Raw genomic sequence first — 13,937 nt, 5'->3', positions numbered from 1 at the left:
TTTGCTTAACTGTGGTAGGAAAAAAGAGTTCCCAACACGGGTAGCAGTGAAAGTGGCAGTAATAAGCCTGGCCAATGAGCGACCTGGGCATGGAGCTGCAGCCCAAAGATACCACTGTTGGCCCCTGTGAGTCACGCTCATCTGAAAACTGGGAAAAACCATATCCGGCCCTCAAACAAGACTATTAACTATAATAGACAGCCTTTCTCCAAAGCCAACAGGCAAAATTTACCCTTCATTTTGAAAGCCACTAGAAAAGAGAACTTAGCAGCCTGCAGACTCTTCCACAACACCATAAATCTAATCAGCAAAAGTTTATTTGATCCAACCTAAATGCTCTGCAAGCTATTTAAGCTTACCCACCTCTTTTCTTAAACACAGAAGAGATAGCATTTGCTTCTTAATGCTGTTTAATAAATATCACTTGAGGTTAACAAATCTGCCCTCAGGCGAAATTACATCCTTTTCTTGCCCTATTTTCCTGGGTTTTGATGAATGTAGCTCTTCTTCAAGGCCCTCTAGCTGTGACACTGTGAGGTAGCAGGGTTAGTAACAGAACACCAGATTAGAAATGTGGCGCTCTGTCAGCTCTGCCACTTACTGGCCTCGTGGCCTTGGCAGACCAATGACTGGCTGGGCCTCGGGCTCCTCTTCAGTAAGAGGAAAAGGATATGTCTCCTCTGTCAGGAACATGGGAAGGGGAAAGAAGGTGGAATTCTTCCAGGTCATTTGTGAGTTATACATTATATATTCTTGAAAGAAAAATGTGATGATGCATTTGAAGTCCCCAGTTCTTCTATTTCTAAATTATATTGCTTAATGAAATAAATTGCCTGTGTTTATGTACAAAATCACCCATTAAAAAGGTCCCTACACGCTCCCACTCCATGGTTGTGACCGTTGTTTGGGGTGAGGGGCTTGCTAGATGTGGTCTCACAGAATTCAAAGAGATATTGAACCTTGTTGATTGGAATAAAAGGTTTGCAACAGTACATGTGTTTCTAGGTATAATGGAAATTTCTGGGATGAGACATTCATATATGCACACACACACACTAAACAAAGTGAAGATCATTATCTGTGCAAAGTTGAATCTTATCTTTATATATTTCTGAAAAGTCCCTAATTTTTTTCTGTGAACATAATACATTCATAACCATAAGAAAATGAAATATTATATATAACTACCACCACCACCACCAAGATTAGTTGGAAATTGTCTATATATCTAGACTCAGGGCTGCTGTGCCACCCTGGGTCTAGGATCACACAGCTTTCACTTTTCACTGCTACTTTGCCAAGTGGTCCAAGGTCAACAGCATTCATGAGCCACACGCTAAGAGCTGGCAAGACACAGAAAAGGGTCTGGAAAACAGCATCCCATGTGCCAGGCCCAACCTACCACCTATTTCCACAAATTTTTCTTGAAACACAGCCACACTAGTTCCTTTACTGATTGTCTGTGGCCGCTTTTGTGCTAAAATTCATAGCTACATGTTTGCAACAGAGACTATACAGCCCACAAGGCCTAAAATATTTACTATTTGGCCCTTTACAGAACAAGTTTTCTGTCTCCTGTGTTAGACAATGACCATATAATGGTAAGTAGCCACAGCCCTGGCTCCTGACTTTATGAACTTCCAACTAGCTGGTGGCAGTCAATCAGTCATGCAAACAATTGCATAACCACCACATACCAACCAAGCAAGTTGTGTTTGGTGCTATTTGACAGTATTACAGGCAGTTGACATAGTTGGGAATATTGAGAAAGGCAAAAAAACAAGCAACCAACCCAGCAGGTACAAAGGTCCTATGATGAGGTAGAACATGGACATATTAAGAATAAAATAAATGTAATCAGAAAGAAGATGAAGTGGCCAAAGTTAAAGCCCTGTGTGACAGCAGATAAGGTGGCAGAGGATGGTCAGGCCACGCGGGAGTCTGGAGACCATGATAAGGAGCGGTGTCTTTATCTGAGGAGGAATGGGGAGTCTTGCAGGGTTTGTGGAGAGGCTTTGGGGGCATGGCAGTGTCAGCGTTTTGAGAGGATTTCTCTCGTTTCAGAGTGGAAAAAGGCAGGAGAACCAGGTGGGATGGGTTAACCAGCCAGGAAGCTGCTTCATAGCATCTGAGACAGGTTGGGAGCATGGGCCTCAGAGATGGTGAGTCTGTACAGCCTGTGTAGACGTGATGTCTGTCCACCGAGGTGCAGAGCGTAAGGTCATCAACCATCTCAGCAGTCCCTGTGTATAAAGGAGATGTGATGGGTACCATGGGTCCAGCTACAATGAATAGCCAAGAATGAGCAACAACTTTTTACAGCCCATCAAGCTGGTTTTCCTTTCCCCATGAAACTTGACCAATCTTTTAGAATAACAGTGGCCATTTCCTTACGGGTCCCTGTTCAGTCATACATCGTGGTTCACTTCACTGAACAAATTTGAATTGGAATGATTCCATCCCTTAGTTATAAGGACTAAGATAATAAGCAGATAATAAGCATCAAAACGAACCATGCCACCACACAGATACATAGGGAAGGCACATTACTAAACTGTCTGAAGTCAGGCTAGCAGGACAAAGATAAGAACTTGCAAAAGGGAAGGGCTTCAGCTTCCTACACAGTCATAAAGCAAAAAGGAATCTCTGCATCTCGTAGGAGGTAGAGTGTTCTGAGTTAGAGCAAAGGCTCTCTTCTGATCCCAAAGCAGGGCTTATGCATTACTGGGTTATGAAGTTTCAGCCCGTGCTGTGTTCAGCTGGTTATCCTTCCCTGGGAACCAAGCTGGCTACATAGCAGGGGCTCTTGAACTGACTGGGGCTAGAGGGTGGATGAGAGCAGAGCTCTGGAGAGTGTGGTCAGCCTGCACCCCCCCCGCCCCTCGGGACAGCTGCCATTTGGTCAGGAACAGAGCTCTCCTCTGGTTCTTGCATCACGACTCGCCTAATAGCCTCTCTGGTAGAAACAACTCCATACCTTGGGAGATGCAAGATCCCACCCTCCACATTCACCAAGATCCAGGGACAATACCCATTGCTCCAGAGAGTGAGTTAACACAGTTTTCAGAAGATCCATTTCCATGCCCCCCACCCACCCTGGTGCCTTATGGGAAATGTCTGCTTGCATTAGGACTATACGAAGTGCTGGAGATGGACCAGAATAAGACTGACAATGAGGTGGCAGCCCCCTCGGCCCAAGGCGGTCCATACTTATACCTGCCCAACCTGTACCCCCAACCGTGCTACAGGCACAAAGGTCATCTGGAAGCAGTAAGCCTCTGAAGTTCATTGGCACGTGACTACGGGACTGGGAACATGCTCTACTTCTACAAAGTCCTGGTAAATGAGCATGTGAACTTTGAAAATAGGAACTTCATTCAAAAGAGTTAAATACATGATTACCTAACACATTAACAGGTTTGGTAGCAGAGGCAGCTCTGTGTGTGTGCCCTGGGAGTCCTACAGCTCAGGTTCAAACCCAGGCCTCACCTCTTCTTAGCTGTGTGAGCATGGAATAGTAATTTAACCTCTCTGTGTCTTGGTTTCCTCCTCTAAGGTGGATAATAATAGCATTTATTTCCCATGGTTGTTGTGAAGATTAAGTGAGATTAAATGGGGGCAGGGGGAGCCTACAAAAGTACCACCCATGTGGTAAGCACCCAATGAGATCTAGACCCACACAAGAAGCTCGATGAACACCTGAAGGTATCTCACGCTTAGCATGTCCAAGGCGGAGTTCTTCCCCTGCCTTAGCTTTATTGAGGTATAATTGATATGCAAGAAATACTTAATGTACACAATTTAATAAATTTGGACAATACAAACCATCTCCACAAAGTAAGAGACATATCAGACACCTCCTGAAGTGCCCTTGTGCCCCTTTATCTGTGGGTATGTGTGGCAAGAACATTAACATGAGTTCTACACTTTCAACAAACTTTGAAGGGCACAATATGGCAATGTCAATTACAGGCACTATGTTGCACAGCAGATCTCCAGAATTTACTCATCTAGTATAACCGAAACAGCTCTCCACTGTTCTTCACCCACCCAGCCCCTGGTAACCACTATTGTATTTTCACTATGAGCAAAAGCGACTTCTTGAGGGGGCCAATCCAGTTCCTCTTTTTGTGTCCTTACTTTATTCCCAAAACTCCATTCTTCTCATAGTCCAGGCCCAAGCTCTTGGAGTCATCTATGACTCCTTTTTCTCACCCTAAAGATTCTTAATTTTCTTCAAAATATTTAAAACTACACAGTCACTAAGCAGCCACAAACACTGTCACCACCTTGGTCTATACCACCATGGTCTCTTGTCAGGTTATTGAAACCTTCTAACTAGTCTCACTGCTTTTGCCTGTAACCCCACAAATCTATCCTCAATGCAGTGCCCAAAATGATGCCTTAGGTCAAAGCCTCCGCACAATGGCTTCCTGTTTTGCACAGAGTAAAACCCTACATTTTTAAAAATAGTCCAGAAGGACCTAAATGCCCTGCCGTCCCCCTCTGCACCTCTCTGTCCTCATCTACCCTTCTCTAGCCACACGAACCTCCTCTCAGGTCTTCCTCAAACACAGGAACACTCATGTCTCAGGGACTTTGCGCTTATTGTCACCTCTGCCTGCAAAGTTCTTCCCTCGGGTACCTGCACCACTGGCCTAGTCATTTCCTTTCAATTCTGTACCCAAAAGTCACCTGCAAAGTGCTCTCTTTGCCGGAAATTTTTTTTTTAAACTTCACCTTTTACCCTCCTTCTTTGCTTTTCCTCTTAGCACTCATCATGATTTCATATGCTGTGCTTTTTATTCATGTATTTTATCACCTACATCTTCTATTAGCTGTTAAGCCCCCTAACGGTGGATATTTTTGTTTGAGTGGTTCACTATTTCCAGGGCTTAAAATAAGGCCTGACACATAGCAGATACTCAGTAAATATTTGTTGACTAAAAAGAATTAATCAGCAGAGGGCCCATGGCTTTGTTAAAGCATTAGTTGTCCTTGCCAACTGAAGGTAAATCGAAACTCATGACCAACCATGCCCCAATTAAAGTGTAAGTCCACTGACATTTAATTTATATTTCCAAATACTAATTCAGCCATATGTTTATTCTGCAACATGAAACGTACTCATCTTTTCAGTTTTGATTAAAAATATAAAATGCTTCAGCTTGACCTCTTCTGACTGGGCCACACTTCTGTCCAGCACTGGGTCAATGCCGGACAATGAAAGCATGACTGGAATACTAAACTGTGCTTCTATTCTTGGTTCGGCCTATGAGTCAGTTTCTTTTTTATTTTTCTGTCCTTTCAGTGGTCAAAGAGATGGATCAGCAGGCAATGAATTATTACTATGATAGATGTAAATCCCTGGGGAACTAAAAGTTAAGTAACCACTTAGGAGATACATTATGCATCTTGAAGGGGGAATCTGAATAATAAGCATCCTTGGGCTTAGACTTGAACCTGGACTAAGAGTAATTCTAGAAGCAAGACCTGCTCACTGGAAATGAGAGCTACCAGCAAACAGGAGGATTTACTTTCTCCTATTTTCACTTTTGGTACTTATGGTTTAAAAGGAGGAGAAATTTGAAACCTAAAGGACAAAATCTTTATTCCTCAGGGAAAGCTCCATTCAAATGTCTTGAACATAACAGAGCGAATAGCACTCTGAAGCTGGGTTTTCAAAAATAGTGTATAAGTAGCAAAGCCACAGTCCACCTAAAGAACTGGATTAATTCAGCAAAATAAAAATAAAATAATAAATCTGGTCAGCCAGTTTGGATTCAGGAGAGAAAACACTGACATCTTATTCGGAAAACAGCATGAGAGAGTAGAAAGAGGGCTAAAAGCTTTGGACTTGGGCAGCTCCAGTCCTACGTTTGGGTGACTTTGGATGAATTAGTTAACCACACTGAACTTCAGATTCTTAAACTATAAAACCTAGATCATAATACCTAGAGTTGTTACATAGATGAGACAAGTTAGATTGTGAAGACCTTTGCACAGAGTAAGGGATCAATAAGTGACAGTTCCTTTTCTAGACTGTCCATAGTTAAGTCTCTACTGAATGAACAGCATAAAGAACGGTCATCACTGAACTGTTCCAGGACAAAATGTTCATAGGGTGAGTACCTTAACTTGATCCTGAGAATGACCTGAAATGGAAACACTGAATTCAAAGTTGAAGAAAAAGTCAGAGAAGTCAAAAAACACAAGGAGAGATAGCACACATGGTTTGCCCCATGGTAAGAAAGAAACTGTAAGTGACTGGCTCTGGAAGCATTTCCTTAAGGAAGGCACTTCCCAGCTGTTCCCAGGCTCAGTACAATAGATTGGCAAGCCATTGCTTACTGTTTTGTGACAACATACCTCTTGGTTGCTTAGCACAGAGGGTGGAGGTATCTTGTATCTCTGGTACCTATTTATTTTGTTTGTTTGTTTGGTTTGGTTTTTTAAATCACCTATCCATTCATTCAATCTCTCACCATGTGTTTTCTGAGCACCTATTATATGAATATGGGACATGTACCAAGCATTTGAGAAGGTACACAGGTGGATGGTTTATACTGTAGGAGAGATTTATACAACTGTAGGTGTCAACTTTCTATATCAACATTTTACTAGTGTGTGTGTGTATTTGTGCATGCTGAGCAGAGAAAGACCTTAGTAAAGTAAATGCATCAATATTTACTGTGTTTACCATGATCCAGGAATCATGCATGCTACACGCATGGGTACATTATCTTGTTTATTTCTCACAAACACTTTCTATATAAACATTGTCATTACCTTTAATGAACAGATCTGAAATAGAAGGTTGAAAAGATTTAAGGTCACATATCTTGTAAATGGCAGAGCAAGGACTTAAGTCTCTTAACTAGTAAGCAAGAATCAGAACTGTCCCATTCACCGCATTCCTTGCAAATTTAAGAATATGACATCTTCTATCTACGTGTTCTCTGACACAATAAAAAGAGGGCTCAAGTTAGAATAAATTAAACACTATTTCTAAAACTATTTCTGTTTTGGGTTTCAGGTTGCATAATCAAGAAGCCACTGATAAAAATGAAAGATCAAGGGCTTAAACAAGATTCTAACTTGTGAAAACTCTTCATGTGCATTTACTAAGATTTAAAATATGACCTTATTATATCCTCTAAGAAAATGCTTTTGCAGTTAACCAGGAAATTTTAACCAGTGGTACTACAGAGCCACTGACACCTGAGTGACATTTACGCAGCCAGATACGTGCTCCCACTTGGGCTATGACTGCGGGGGAAACAGAAATGGAGTAGAGATTAGGATTCTCATATAAAGGATGATAATGAAAGTACTAAAACCATTAATGCAATGGATGCCCTATAAGGTCAAAGAACCTCTACAATGAATCAAAGAGCACTAGACCTGGAGCAATCAGTCAAGAGTTCAAAGATAAGTTCTGTGACCTTAGGCACCTCAATTAAACTCTCTGAGCCAGTTTCCTCATCTTTACAATAAAATGAATAATACCTACTTCACAGTGGTTTTGTAAATTAAATAACTATACAATGTTATTGCTAAATATAAGGCTGGTTTCTTCCAGTGCTCGTATTTGTAAAATGATAGGGCCTCATATGTTGGCTTCTGTCACGTATTGGCAATGCACTTTAGAAAGGCAATCTTGATACCTTATCTCAAAAATCTTCCATTGAATAGAAAGTTGTCCAGGGCCTAAAATGTTTGAGGCTCCCAATTTCTCATTCTATCCTTCAGAAGGTCCTTTTTTAAATCCTTCCAACACAGGCAGACATAGGATCCTATATCCAAAGCCAAAGGACTGTTAGCTGACAAGAGATGTAAATCACTTGGGATAGTTCCAAAGGCCAGAGCTAGGACTCAGGGGTGGCCTCAGAGGAAGATTCCAGCTCTACAAACAGAGCTTGTTTGTAACAGCAGCTGCTAGCTGGCTATGAAGAGGCTTCTGAAACAGGAAGCTCCCCACTGAAGAAACTCAAACAGAACATCTCACCCTCTGCTGCCTGATTGATCCTCCTGATGTCAAATTATTTCATCCAACATCTTCCAAATGCTTTCTATGTGCTCAGCACTAGGGATACAAACATAAGTTAGACACAGTCATCTGCCTTCAAGGGCTGAAGTTGTAGACAGACACATAAACAGGTAATTGCAAAATACTATGTAAGTGCAAAAATAGAGAAATTACGGGAGCACCTAAGGGGTAGGCCTAACTGTGGAGGTGGATCTAGCTCAGGTGGGGAATTCTTCCTGAAAGAAGTAACCTCTCATAAAGGATGGAGGAGGGGAGGAAGTATAGGGGCAGTGCAGAAAGGGCGTTGGGGCAAAGGAACTCCACATACACAAAGAAAGCTGGAACGAACAGTCTGGTACGAGAGGAACTCTGGGCAGCTCAATAAAGCTAGAATATAAAATGTGAAGATGGGGCCTGGTGACACGGGAGCCACGCCATGGAGGGCCTTGAAAACTGCATTCTGGGGTTTGATCTTTGTCCTGTAGGTGTTGGGTGACCAAGACCCTAGACGTTTTAAGCACAAGAGTGACTAAGTTTTTGTGATCTCTGACTTGGGGAGAGTTTTTCAAAGGGTAACTGTAAGATGCTCTGGAAAACTGCTGAGTTGGGTTCAGTGTCAGCGCAGGCCTGCCTGACTCATCACTGGAGGTGAGTTCCTCTCACTTCCTGCCTCTTCCTCCCCTGTCTTCTAGGCCTCCTGATGGCAATGACCTCACAAAAAGGTCAATTTGTTATTACAGCAATTCGGGCACAAGGCAATTGGGCATCAGGAAGTGCTTAGAAGCAGCCAGAAGTGTACACTGAGCCCAGAGCAGCTTTCTGCAGTGGGGGTGCTGGCTGCGAGACTGCCTCAGGGCGCAGCAGCAGGGTCAGGTTTGCTGCAGTGTGCTCTGCTCTGGAGTCTCCTGCATCTCCTGCTTCCTCTTCCTTCCCTCCCTCCTAATATTCCCTGGCTCCTGGCTGACTTGACCTGAGACTGCAGAGGTGGGTAGGGGGAGCCCCATTCCCCTTTCAGGGAAAAGTATCCTGCAGTGCTCAGCCCTAGTTTTCCTTTCTGACCCCTCCAGTGGGGTGGCAACTCTCACAACTGTGGGACATCCCACCTCTCAAGCTGCTATTTGTCACTGCTACTTCCTCCTCCCTCCCCATCCTCTTTAATTTCCTCAGTCTTGTCCTTCATGACCCCACTCAGGCTCTCCACTGCCACGTGACTTGGTTCCCCACTTCTCTCTGCCAAGTCACAAAGCATTATGACTCAGTCCTTCAATAGCTGCATCAATGGCTCTGCCTCCCTAAACCTGATGACCCTTCCACTATTCTCCTTTACTCCGAGCACTTAAGTAGACTGTAATCTACTCTCTTCTGTTCGGTCACCTGTCCAACCATTAGTATGCACGAATCCCTGAATCTGTCATGCATTTCTCACTGATGATGTTCCCTCTGCTGAAACACCCTCTTCCTTCCTGTCTCCCCACTCTGAACTTATCTTTCCATGCACAGGACAAATGTCATCCTGACCCTAAAGTTTTCCCCATCACCTCAAAGACAGATTAAATCTAATAGGACTTGGTTTACCTTTATGAAGTTATGCCATATAACAACAGCTAGTACTTATGTGTCAGCCACCTCCCTGAGAACTTTATATATAGAAACTCACTGAAGGCTCACAACCTCCCTATGCCATTATCTCCAAGTTAACCTGCCCAAGCGTACAGCCTAGTGCAGGAACTGACTCTGATCAAATGCTGAGCTACCTCTTCACCCAGCAAACCCCATCTGAAGACCAGGAAGCCCTTAAGTTCTGGAGCTACATCCTAAATATCTAGCATACAGTAGGTGATTACTAAATGTGTTCTGAATTTCACTGAATTCATTTAGCATGCATTCCTCACAATTATGTTCTGTCTTCCAGAGCCGTGCATGAGATCACCAAGAGGAAAGGACCAGGTCATCTGTTTTCTTAACAGGCACACGGTCACAATCCATAGAGGCACAGGGGACACACTGCAGGCTCTAGAGGTGCGGCTGAGGGAAGGCTGACTTCAGACTAAAAGATGTCCTAAGAGTGTACGATGTACAAAGTGTTTTCACATGCCTGATCTTACAGGTCCTGATACCAACAGGTGAGGTGGGTGGAGGGGTGTAGAGAACATAGGAAATGAGGTACAGACTGCTTCAGCCTCGGGCAAAGCTCTCAGAGCTAGAAATCTCTAAATGAGATTACAGCCCATCAGCTCTGAATGAAGCACCAGCAAGCCTGTTCAGTGATGTGGTCCAGGGCACCTGTGGCCATTAGAGAAAAAGTGAGGTGGGACAGCTCCTCTCCCAGCAGCCAGGGCAGGGGTGGGAGGCTGGGAAGCCTCAAGGGGGACCTGGGCAGGGCATTCTCCAGAGGAGGCCGACAGAACAGTGGTGAGCCAGGATGTATTAAAAGCAAGCCAGCAAGTTCAGGAGAGACTCTGGGGCCTCCTGGAGTGTCTGGTCACTATCACCAGATGGCACAGAAGACCATGAGAGGTAACATGATTTTCAAGCGGTCTGGTAACACAGATATGAAGAGTCAGGAAACCCCAGTTTGTGGTCTCTCAGAAGGAGGCGGTCCATGTTTCCCTACTATTTGTAAGTATCCCATTGCCCTTCTAAACATCTATGTCTTTATTTCACTGTTGTAACTCAACACAACCTCAGATAGAATCCACTCAATGTTGCGCACAGAGAGAAGGATTTCCAGGCTACAATGGTCTTTGCAGAAGGGAAACTTTCTTTAGTAGAAAGAGCTGAGAATTTTCCACCAAAAGACCTGCCGGCTTACAACTGGGTGGTCTTTCTCAAGACTCTTCAACTCCTGAGCCTCAATCTTCTGTTCGGTCATATGCGCATGAAAATGCCCACCTCCCCACCCCCAGACGAATGCTATGGCGACGACGTGCGCTCGCCAAGGCCTGAGAGCGTCCAGCCCAGGCTTCTGGATCTGGGTATCTGCCTCACTCTCCTCACCATTCAGGAAACCAAGGAGACACTGCAGATGCCTGCGCTGAAATGCTGGGAGAACCACTTCCCACAAGACGCCTCTCTCGCCCCTGAGGCTCGCGAAGCGAAGGCTCCAAATCGCCAAGCTCTTGCAACTTCGGCAGGAGACGAGGCAGGAGCAACCCCTGGAGCACAGGGGAGTGGATGGAACCTGAGTTTCCCGGCCCTGCTCTTCGCTGTAGCTTCGAAGCGTCCCTGGGGACAAGCCCGCAGCCCCGCCCCGCGCCGGCCGGGCTCCCGCAGCGCCGGGCTTACCTGCGGCTCCACCAGCCAGCGCTGCTCGGCGGCGCCGGGCGCCGGGCGCGCCGCGCGGAACGCGGAGTACACGGGGATGCGGTCCCGGGTGCTGTACAGGGTGGCGAAGCGCTCGGCGCCCTCGGAGCGCTGACAGATCTTCACGTGGGAATCAGCCATCAGCCCCGCGGGCGGGGTCTCGGCATAGAAGAACTTGTCGCACTCGCCGAAGGCGGCTTCCCCCTCGCCCACCAGCCGGCCTTCCAGCCGCCCTGCCAGAGCGAGGAGGCCGCCCAGCGCGAGCCAGCCCGCGGTGCCCATGGCGGCCTCTGCGAGCGCGGCGGGCCGGGATGGGCGGGGAGCGGGCGGCGCCGCGGACAGCGGCTGCCAGGGAAGTGGGAACATGGGCGCTGCGCGCCTCGGAGCCCGGCGGGGCGGCCCCTGCGCGGGGGCGGGTCCGCGTCCCAGGCCGCACCTCCCTCTGTCCCGCCCCTCGCGAAGATGGCTGCAGAGGCCCAGGGCCAGGGCTACGCGGTGCGGGCCAGTCCCCTGGCTCCAACACGCAGGTCACCTGCTGCTGCGCCACAGGGACGCGCGCTGCGTAGAGTGGAAGGTTTGAACGGGGTTGGCCTGGTTCCAGGAGTTGGGAAGGGACGGTCGCCAACCTGAGTGCCAAGAAGCCTCCTGATCTAGCGCGCCCCGTGGTTCTCATCCGTGCCAAGGGCTGGCGCGCCCACGATTCGCGAGATGATGGCAGGGCTGGAGCTTGGAGCAAATGGGCGAGATCTCTGGAATCCAAATAAAGATCAGTCTTCTCTGCAAGGAAGTGCTCAACGGCTGGCACTGGCATATAGCTTTGAGCAGTTTGGGTTTTTTGGTTTTTGTGATTGTTTGTTTTACCCTATCAGAAGCTGAGAGACTCAAGAAATCCTACTAAAGAACGTTCCCAACCTGGGCAGACAGTACGGCTCTGTTGTGGTTTATTTGATGCCAGAGTTAAAACAAAGCTGATACCAAGAAAGGCAGGCCAGACCGCAACACAGGCTGATTCACTCCTTCCTTTATCCCTCTGACTGCCTAAGTGCCACCCTAAGTTGGGCGCTGGATCATTAACAGTGGTAAACACTTTGTGTCCCTGTGGTCACAAAGGCAACACCCTTGTGGGAAAGCTTGCCGTTAAGCTAAGAAGCAAGCTATTAAAGGAATCATTAAAAACTAACACTTTTGAGAACCTAACTCTCACAGGGGATCAGGATATAGGTCGGAAAGGTTTTCATGAAGAAGTGACTGGCCTCTGAGCTGAGACCTGGAAGACGACATTGACCAGGGTAAAGAGGACAGCAAGGCTCAGAGGTCTCTGCCGAAGGGAACGCTGATATACCAGAGGAACTTGATGGATGCTGGTGTGGGTAAAGAGCAGAGAATTGGTGGAGATTATGGACAATGGGGCTAAAGAAGGTGACAGGGGTTGTATCATTCAGGGGACTGTAGACCCCAGGCCTTCAAACATTTTTTGGCAAAGCCCACAAGGAAAATATGTTTCATGAAATAATTCTAATGCTTACAGTAAGCATTGCAATTTCATGTTTCTGTTCCATTCTATTTCACTTAAAAAAAAATGCTAGTGGTGACCCACAAAATCGTTCCTATGGCCCACTGAATGGCTCATGACCTGCAATTTGAGAAGAATGCTATAAATCATGTAGAGGATTTTGATTTTTAGGATGGTAATTTGGACTAAGGTGGTGGTAAGCAGGGATGCAGCCCAGTGAGCTAAGCAGGCCAGGATCTTTTCTTACACCTTGCCAGGTCATCTACTTCCTCAGCCTGCCACTTGAGGAACTGAGGACCAGAGCTATGGAGCCTTGCCTAAGATGGCACAGGCAGGAGTCCTGAGTCAGATTTGAACCAGGTTTCTCTGATTCCTGAGCCTGGCCTCCAGGTCACAGCACATCTGCAAAGTGAGTATGTACTGTGGGAGACTCACAAAAGAGAACATTTCTTTGGAACTTAAATTCCTTACAGGTTTCAGTGCCTGAAAATGTTGACAAGGTTTGGATCCTGAAATGAAACCTAAATCTGTATATAAATTTTAAACAAAAGACACTTAGTGTGTGTGATGTCACAGGAGAGGCTAGACTTGAAATGCCCTTTGATCTGGGTGATGATCCCAATCATCTGGTACCAGTAGCTCCATCAGGTCATCTCAGTTTTTTACACCTCACTCATATGTTCTCATAGAAATTATGCCTCTCCTGTAATGGCTGGGAGGATTATAGATTTTATAGGAATTTTTAGTGTTTATATTATTGTATAAGATTTTTCATAGATATTCCCCAATGTCAATTTATAGTGTCAACAATAAAGAACTATATAAATACAATTAAACAACTAGAAATAAATACTTCTCTGTGCTCTTTGAACAAGTATCTATTATGTTACTTACCATGTTAGGTATTAATGACTCCTGTGTGTGTCTTTTCTGCTCAATTGTGTACTCTGGGGTTAAGAGTAATTAGTGTTTCTTTAGCCTCTGCATCCCAGTGGCTTCCATAGAGTCTGGAGTGATTACATGTAAAACATGGTGACTGTGGTTTTTTTTTTTTTTTGAAACAGATTCTTACTCAGTCGCCCTGGGTAGAGT

The 13,937-nt window shown here is 45.6% G+C and overlaps 1 protein-coding gene across 1 annotated transcript in view; it reads right to left on the bottom strand.

Annotated features, from left to right (window-relative positions):
* Window positions 1-11,739, bottom strand: part of ENDOD1 (endonuclease domain containing 1) — a 32,547-nt gene extending 20,808 nt beyond the window's left edge. Inside the window, exon 1 of the mRNA XM_053561986.1 lies at window positions 11,315-11,739. Within this exon, the coding sequence (XP_053417961.1) occupies window positions 11,315-11,698 (384 nt within the window). The 5' untranslated portion in view covers window positions 11,699-11,739. The remainder of the gene's footprint in view (window positions 1-11,314) is intronic.
* Window positions 11,740-13,937: the final 2,198 nt, after the last annotated feature.

The sequence above is a fragment of the Nycticebus coucang genome, chromosome 14 (assembly GCF_027406575.1).
Source record: "Nycticebus coucang isolate mNycCou1 chromosome 14, mNycCou1.pri, whole genome shotgun sequence".
NCBI lineage: Eukaryota > Metazoa > Chordata > Mammalia > Primates > Lorisidae > Nycticebus > Nycticebus coucang.
This window is presented reverse-complemented; position numbering and strand designations above follow the sequence as displayed.